Raw genomic sequence first — 8944 nt, forward strand, 5'->3', positions numbered from 1 at the left:
GCCTAAGCTTATGAATAATTTGGGATCTACTTTTACAGCATGCTCACTAGAGGGGAAAAAAATCAAACAACTCAAGCTTCCATAATAGCTTTTTGTTTCTCAGCAGGTCTGAATACTGTACTCTTTACAAAGTAAAAGCGATCTGATAACTTTTGTTCATCATTACTATGGCTACTGTATGTCTTCTTTTTGGAAATATTGTAGAGCTAGATCTTAGTTATGCCTAATTCACAACCATGTGTAGAACACATTTGAAGTTGCTGTGGTCTGAAGTTATTCTTCAGTCCTGGATGAACAGAGGTTAGTCATGGTCCAGTGGGCTTGGTCCTTGACATGATGGAGCCACGAAGCTTAGTTAGTGCCCTGTGTTTGCACCTCATTCTCTCAGGTCAAGCCTTCATTGTGTTACAGTGTTGTTCTGTTAGAGAGGCTACTACTGTACAATCTAGCCACTGCAGGTTTCTAATCTGCTTATTTATAATTCAAAAGCTTGCCTATATATTAATGAACCCTTAATGAGCTGTTGAAAATGCCTGAATTACAGTCAGATTATTAAACTCAAACAGCCCCATAATCATACCATTTGAGTGGGCTTTTAGGTACTTTTCACATCTGCAGCTTAGTATTGTGAAGGGTATGTGTTTGTTCGGAGAACGCTTTGTAATAATTTTGACCCGTAATTTATTTATTGCCCTCCGAATGCAGTCGTCTATGCAGATGCTCTCTCCCATTATATGTGGGGCAGGTGCACAGCATGTTGAAAGACAGCTAATTAGGATTTGCTGAAAGATATGCAGAAACTGTGGGCTTATAACAAAGCCAAGTTCATTGTTAAACAATGTTTTACTTTGTTTATATGATTTGTCTAAATCTTAGGGATACTGAAATGAATGTTGTAGTTATAAGTAGATTCCAAATAGGGTTGTTGTTTTTTAACTTTGTAATGCTGTGATAACCAAGGAGCCTAGATGTAAAACCTCTGAAAATGTCCCAGTGTATGTTTTGGATTAAAAACAACAATGTTCAATTTTTAAATGATTGTTTTCCCAAGTTTCAGTTCGAAGATATCAAGATCTTTTGATAACCACACAGTTTGATTCATTCTGGCTCTTGTAAATTTAGGTTCACGAAGATGTTTATAGGTGCCTACAGGAGTGGGTGTTATGACTGGAAGCCATCATAACAGAAGGTGTGACTTTGGCAGGTTAGTAAGCTAGGGAACAGTGAGGTAGGTAGGATGAGGGATAAAATAGTAATTTGAATATAAAGTAAAAAAATAAATAGAAATATTCAAATTAAAAATAATCTTGGAAACTGGGTATTATTCGTAATCATGACTGTTTAATAGAGAAAGAAATCCAGTCACTTTTCCAACTATAGTTATGAAAATGACTTCAGTGTTGATAAATACCTTCTCAACGTTGCCTAACTGTGAAGTGCTCTAGTACTTTTCATCCAAAGGAATATGAAATTTGTGTTGATTTACTTACGATTTTATTTATTTATTTTTACTAATGATTTTAGAAGTAAGAGTTATTTTTCATCACAAGGGGAGGATGTTATACCAGCTGAAAATACATACTTATAATTATTTTTACATGTGTCCACTACTATTGAGTTTAAGGGCTGCTTCCTACTGGCATGGTGGTGTTATATACATATTAGGTACGTATAAAAGAGCTATAGATGGGTGATTACTTTGTGTCCTTTGCATTTCTTCCTGACTAATTTCCTTCTTCTATCTTCCTTATAGTCTATTTCCTTGTGTATTAGTCATTGAGCATCTTTTCTTGTTTGCCACACTGTTCAGGGGAGTGTAATAACTTTGACTATGTATGTTGGTTTACTATTACAGAACCTCACCAATGTCCATAAGGAAAAGATCAATATGTATAAGTACAAGGGGAAAACTAGAAACCCGGAAGAATCTTGAAGGTAGATTAAAAAAATAAATTTCCAGGAGAAACATCAATATCTGTAAATATAAAAAAGAAACAACAAATACAAAAATGTGAGCAAAAATTTAGTCTAAAAAGGAGAAACTTAAGGAACTCCCAAACAAATAATATAAAAATGAAACAGAGTCCAAAGTACAAGATAAGATGTTGCTCAGTGAGTCCTTACTTCATTCCAAATGCACAGAAAACTTGGTATGTGGAACTACAAGCATTCTAGGCCATGAGATTCTAGGCCATGAGATTTTAACATCTAACAAAGTGAAGGGAAGAGAATCAAAGATGCTAAATTAAAAATACTAATGTAGCCAATATTTGGCAGTTTCTTCTAGATCTAGAAGAAATAGCAAATACACGTTTGTCTATCTTTAATTACCAGCAATGTGTTGATACCAATTTTATCTGATTTAAGAGAGTTATCTAACTTTTTGGTACCCTAAATTAATTTATTGTCTTAGTATGTTGTGGTTTTCAAACTTTATTTATTTACCTCTGAATAAGCAACAGATACAATTTTAAATTATTGTGAGTTAGTTTTATTACCCAGTTGAAATTATTCTGAAGTATATTTTTAAATGAAAGTGACAGCTTTAAAGTGTTTTGAGGGAGGATATTAAAGTTGTTCATTTGAGTTAAGGCAACCAAGAGCTCTGTCATGCTGTGGGTATAATTCAGGGCATCTAGGAATGAAATCTGTTCTTAAAAAGAATTGATGGTTGTTTTAGGTTAGCATATAAAATCGCAGAGCTGGTGCTCAGTTGAGTACTTGGCAGCTTATAGATGTTACTGTCATGTTAAGTTACACTAGACGCAGAGTGTGCACCACTGTGGATAAACAACAACAGGCACAGACGCAAAAGGCAGACACCAAATGCAGACCTGCAAAATGCCAACTTCCTCCCCCCCCACTTCCCCAAGATGCCTTGTAACTAGTATGGGGAACCTGCTTTTAAACAGATTTACGGAGGTTAATTGGGCTGGGATATTTTAGATTATGTTACACATTAATGAAAATGCTGATTTTGAGCTGTCATGACTCCACCGCTTTTTATACCATGATAATTACTTTAAAACTTTGTCTTCTGTGTTGTTGAAAACATCTTGGCAGAAAGCCTGTGACCTGATTAAACCTATGAATTGTCAGCTGTGATCTATAGTACGCAGATGAGGTTGCTGACTGGGCATCACTTAGGAAGTTCTTGATTTAAAAGCAAAATTAGATTGAGACTACTGTGTCCAGCACTGTACTGCCATGTTGATGGTATGTTTTCAATACTGTATGTAGTGTCCTGGTTTTATAGTTTGCTGGCAGTTGCTTAACAAATTCATTTAATAATATATATTTTTAAAGCATAGCTAATTACCCTTATAATGTATGTATTTCTCTTCTCTCCCTGAAATTACATGATGGAAAAGCCCATCTAATCCTGTTTATATTCTAATTTTTGGACATAGCTTGTGAATTAATTATGGGATTTTAAATTCTGTTTTTCCAACTGTATGGAGAAACAAAATAACTACCTTTTGATGAGTTTGTTTCATATCCTTGGAATTATTTTTTTTCTTTCTCAAAATCTTGAATTTTTTACCCCTTTCCATTTTTGCTTAAATCATCTAAAACTGGGAAGATTGGCTGTTAGAATATTCTGAGAATCCAGGGTTACTCTTTTCCAAGGATCCAATATGGGATATATTGAGAGAGGGTCATACTAGAAATTTCACAGAAGTAAGAATTTTCATACTTACTTATGCTTATTGATAAAATGTGAGCAATGAAATTCTCAGAATGAATTGTAGTGCACTGATGTTGTTTGATCATTTACTCAAATAAATAAAATACTCACACTGTTTGTCCTGTTTCTCGCTTCTTCTCTCTCTGTCTCTCTCTCTCTTCCTTGAAGGTCTCAGCATCAGAGGAGCCCAGGAGGAGGACCCTCCCGATCCCCAGCTAATGAGACTGGACAATATGCTTTTGGCAGAAGGGGTTTCAGGTCCTGAGAAAGGTGGGGGATCGGCGGCAGCAGCTGCAGCCGCGGCAGCCTCTGGAGGTTCTTCAGATAACTCTATTGAACACTCAGATTACAGAGCCAAATTGACCCAGATCAGACAAATCTATCACACAGAACTGGAGAAATATGAACAGGTCAGCAGCCGCCACTCTCATAGTCCTACACAAACCCTCTATTGCTCTTCTGACAGACTGCGCTAACTAATTCTGAGGGCTGTGAGGGGTAGGTGTTAACAGAAAGAGCAGAATAAATAAGGTCAATGCAAAAATCCAAGTGAGTTGTTGGATTCATGAAATGAAGTCCCTTTGCAATTTTAGAGGTGAAGCTAAACCTGTTTTATCCCATCAATTTGTTTTACTCATTCCTCACATTTACATGCCCTTACTACCACACCTGCAGCCATCCTTCCCCTCTAACCTCACTGCTTGGTGCTCGTCAAAGCTCTATATCATTAACAGTTATGCACTGGCCTCATTCATAGCTATTATAACAACTTTTAAAGGGAAGCATTGCATAGTGAGCTCTGCCTGCTATGCGGTGAGCTACAGAATCCTCCTAGGAATTAATTCTTCAGGATTATGCCAGGCTAAAGGGAAGGAGCTAACTTCACAAAGTAAGCAGGTTCTGGCCTTTCTCTTTGAGGAGACCTCCCAAGATAGTTACAGGTTTCCTGGGGCAGGGAACACTAGGCATTGTGTGCTAAATTCCTGATTAGAAAGAAAGTATGGATTAAAAATGCTATTCTCAGCAATTATATTAACTATACTTCTTTGAATCTAAGATATCTTTGATTTTAAGCCGTATCATGGTGTTATGTAGCACCACCAAGAAAAAATTAACTGCCCAATTGAAGTATAACATGCCATTGATAGTGAAATGCTTCCAAACTTCAGAGATGTTAAAATGTGGGGAAAAATAAGTAAGTCTTAGATTCAGTGAGACAAGGTAAAATGTTGGTGGTTCATTTTAAACATATTTTAGTTGTTCGTTTAAAAACCTGCTTAGTTTGAGGAATTCTCACTGAAAGGTAATTTAAAAAAATTATTATGGAAATGTTTAAATGTGCCCAAAATAAAGAGAATATTAAGCTGAATGCTATGAAATTAACAAGTTTTTATGTCATAAACAGTTGTGTATTAGCATTTTTATAGAGTTCAACCTAAAATAAGGAACTGCCTAGATACTCATCATCCAGGTAAATAGTTATCAACATTCTGTCAATCTTATTTTGTCTATCTCCCCTTGCCCCCACTCTTTTTTTGGGGGTGGGTGGGTAGAGTATTTTAAAATAAGTCCTAGGCATCATGTCATTTCACCCATAAATTCTTCACTATGTAGTCAGGCATTTATTAAAGTCCAAACACCTTAGTGTGATGCCCTGGTCAGTTTTGATATTGATTTTTCTTCTAAGTTCCCTGTAAAGTTTCAGTTGTATATGTTATTATTTTCATTGCCTTCTCTAATATTCTGGATATGGTATTATTTAAAAAATGCTGGATTCTGTCCCAGAGGTGAGTGTGTTTTGAGGAATGGTAGAAAGATTTATGTAGCTTTATGTTAAAATACAATATAAATTAATATTATAAGACATTATCTTTTTTCTGAGTAGGCTTTCTGGGATCTCATACTGTATCTCTAGTCTCATTCATAGGAATAATTTTTGGTAGAAGATATGCAAATAAGAATTTTGGAAAAGTGGTCTTGTGTATATATATGAAAAAAATTGAGCTTTCTGAGTTGACATATGAATAATTGAGAGTAAACAAAATAAGTCATGGTTGAAAAGGTTGCCCTGAGCATAAACAGTAGAAAACAACTCTAATTTGTAGTATAACCCTAATTGCATAACTTTATGTTAAATACATCTGTACGTACTTACTAAATAAATACTATGAGTCACCTTGCATGGAAAGATCTATAGTATTAGGGGTCAAACGGCTCATCTTTTTAGCTGAGAAATTAAGAAATTCCTTACTATCTTCTGCCATGTTTCTTCACACCAGCCTCCTTATTTTCTCCCTTTAGCCCTGTTGGAAGTTGGGTGAATCTGGCGTCAGTCATTTTCACCAAGGTTTTTGTTTTGTTTTGTTTGCTTTAAAAATACACATGTGCACACAAGTTCTTCATAGACTAATCTACAGTATGTATTTTTGTTTTAAATATCAGAGATTTAAAATGTAATCATGAATCTTATTTCTAGATATGTTCAGTAGCCTAATAAAAAACCACTGAATGTATATTTCCTTTCTCATTTTTAACACTTTCAGAAGGAAAAATATAGATAATATGAAATCTTTGCAGTATTACGGACAAATAAAGTATCATGACTAGTTGGCTGATTCAACAGAAATTTAGTTTACAATTTTTCTCCTGTAGGTTCTGAATTGTTTTAGAAAGAACATAGCAGCATTTAGTTCTCTTGAGCTGTCTTTGAAGCTGGCTTTTATTGCTCTTCTGTCTGTAGTTCCTAAGTTTGTTCAGATCAGTGAGTTGACATAAGATGGTCTTTTCTTTTCATATTTTTGGGATACAGGGCTTTATCTGAGATAGAACTTTCAGGGATATACTTTGGAGTTACTAGAAGGGCTACGAAGAACTGAGATGAAGGGGTGGCATTTCTAAACTAGATGGTGGCATTATAATTTACATTTTACAGATGAGAAAATGAGACTTAGGTGAAGTAATTTGTCCAGTGTCACACATCTAGTTAGTGTCAGAATCAGGTTTTGAAATCAGTTTCTGACAATATGCCTTCTTTTTCCATTGAATTATGCTGCTACTTATGTATGTTAAAGAATAAAATACAACCAAATTTTAAAGATCTTATTAGCTTCATTCAGCGATTCATGAATTGAACAGTATCTCATCTAGCACATAGAAAGGGGCTCCCAGGAGCTGTACAAAATGAAAGACTCTTACAGGCAGACAAGAGTGGGACGAGCAAGTGATACTAGCAAAAAGAGGGTCCGTTGTGGCAAGGTCGCCTTCCCTTAGGTCCTGGCAGAGTCTGTCAGGCAGATGACCTCATGGGTGCTGGCCCAGTAGTTCCAGATTGACTGGTTTAAGATTACATTCCTTGGAGACGCTGAAACTTGGGGCATAGCAAAAGTGACTCCCTTTTGGGTCTCTTACCTTGTTTTTAACAATTACAGTTTGCGAATAATTCAGATACATTCTGATTTTTCTCTTATTTGCCCATGTTGGATTGCATTTGGGATAGGATCAGAGTAGAGATAGAAAAATAAACAACTATTTTAATCACTTTACAGACATTATATTTTTCCTCCTAAAAGTACATGAACATGGGTACTTTGAGTGACAGAAAGCTTATTAGTAAATAGGAAGAACATATATGTTAAGGCAGAGGCTTTGTCAGAAAATTGTGTTGAGTCTTTTACTAAAAGAAATAAACAACATTGGAATTTTAGAGCTGTTCACTCCACTGTGTTTTGCAATGAAGCTGTAATGAAAATGTATCTGAAGCCTGTTTAGATTTAGATTGCCATAAAATTAACAAACACCACCACTGCAGTAAATTAAAGTACCTTATAAACGCAGCCACATTTACAAAGCTAAGCAGACTAGAGCTACAGTTAGAGCAAAATTAAATCCAAGCTGCAAGGCTCAGCTTTCTGTGTATGTTTTAGGAATGGTACTGTTTTTTAAAATCCTGTCCTTTTTTTTTTCTCCAGAAAATGTCCTTTGATCATGTGTTTACATTACATAGGCTCAGATGTATTGCTTCTTAATGAGAACCATCTAGCTTCACTTATAAATGCTTTTGAAATATTAGGCATAGAATATATATTAAAGTAAGATTCTTGAATATTACTATCACCTAAAAGGAAAACCAAAACTATTTTACTTTTGTTGATCCTGACGACCAAGAGGAATATGATAATTTTTCAAAGCTTGCAGCAACTGTGTTGTAATGCTTTTGTCTTGGTTGCACTGCCTTCCTCTTTAGCTGGGAGGAAGACCTGGTTGCTTGTCTTCTTGTTGATTAGCTACAAGTTTTTTGTTTTAAAAGGAGGAAAACAAATTCTTTTATTTTGTACACATGGGATCCCCATATAATTATAAGACCCAAAGGCAGCCAGACAATGGAGGCTTATATGGCATCCTGAACTATGGGATGGGACTAGCTACAAGTTTTGAAAAATGTTTTTACTGTATCTTTCAAATATGCTCTTATGATTAAAGACCCAACTATTAGAATAGGTGAATTCCTAATGAACTTGAGCCAAGGGTCCTGGGAAGCCTGTTCTAAAGAATTGAGGGTCTTGTTTCCTCTACCTCTCTACCAAAGGGAAATGGATACATTGGTTTTTGCGAATGAAATTTGACTTAGAGATTTGTTCTCAGTTAAAAAAGAAAAGATATATATCATGCCTTATGCAGCTCTCCCACTTTGCTTGTACCAGAAGTGCTTGTACACAAGCAATTCACTTCATAATTTACAGCTGCTATAACAGAGATGACATATTGAAAGCTATCTCCTATAATTATATTGAAATACATTTTTGCTGAAGGCAAAAGTGTTGTAAGGGTCCCAACCCTCCCCCAACCATCTGGGAACGTGCTTTCTGAGTTCGCAGATGTCTTTTGAATTCACCTCAAATCAGGTAAAGCACTGGAGCCACGCATGTACACTCAGTGTGCTCAAGACCAATTAGGTACTGTTTAGCTGATAGAGGACTTTCCGATTACAGGGGATTGCAGGGGGAATGGAGAACGAGAGTGCAACCTAAACCACTTAAAGGCATCATGGCCTTGTGCTTTTTGAGGCTCTTTTTGTGTGTTCATATTTGCTGGCAAGATCTCCTTTGCTTGTAAAGAATTTTTTTTAATCAGGTTTTAAAATGCTGATGTTATTACATCAGAGATTGTGTAACCCACAAACTCCTAATCCTATTTTGCTATTTTCTTAATAGCAAAAAAAAAAAAAAAAAAAAAAAAAAAAAAAAAGGAAAGGAAAAA

General features: G+C 35.6%; 1 protein-coding gene across 5 annotated transcripts in view; it reads left to right on the top strand.

Moving 5' to 3' along the window:
- The window catches only part of PBX3 (PBX homeobox 3), a 221688-nt gene that overhangs the window by 159730 nt on the left and 53014 nt on the right, over positions 1–8944 (top strand). For all 5 annotated transcript variants that reach the window (XR_003005617.1, XM_024762598.1, XM_024762594.1 and 2 more), the window contains exon 3: positions 3857–4098. Coding sequence is in view for 4 of the 5 variants with exons in the window: in XM_024762598.1 (XP_024618366.1) it covers positions 3857–4098 (242 nt within the window). In the remaining variant the exon portion in view is untranslated. The remainder of the gene's footprint in view (positions 1–3856; positions 4099–8944) is intronic.

This window comes from Neophocaena asiaeorientalis, unplaced genomic scaffold, assembly GCF_003031525.2.
Source record: "Neophocaena asiaeorientalis asiaeorientalis breed wild unplaced genomic scaffold, Neophocaena_asiaeorientalis_V1.1 scaffold78, whole genome shotgun sequence".
NCBI classification, from domain to species: Eukaryota; Metazoa; Chordata; class Mammalia; order Artiodactyla; family Phocoenidae; genus Neophocaena; species Neophocaena asiaeorientalis.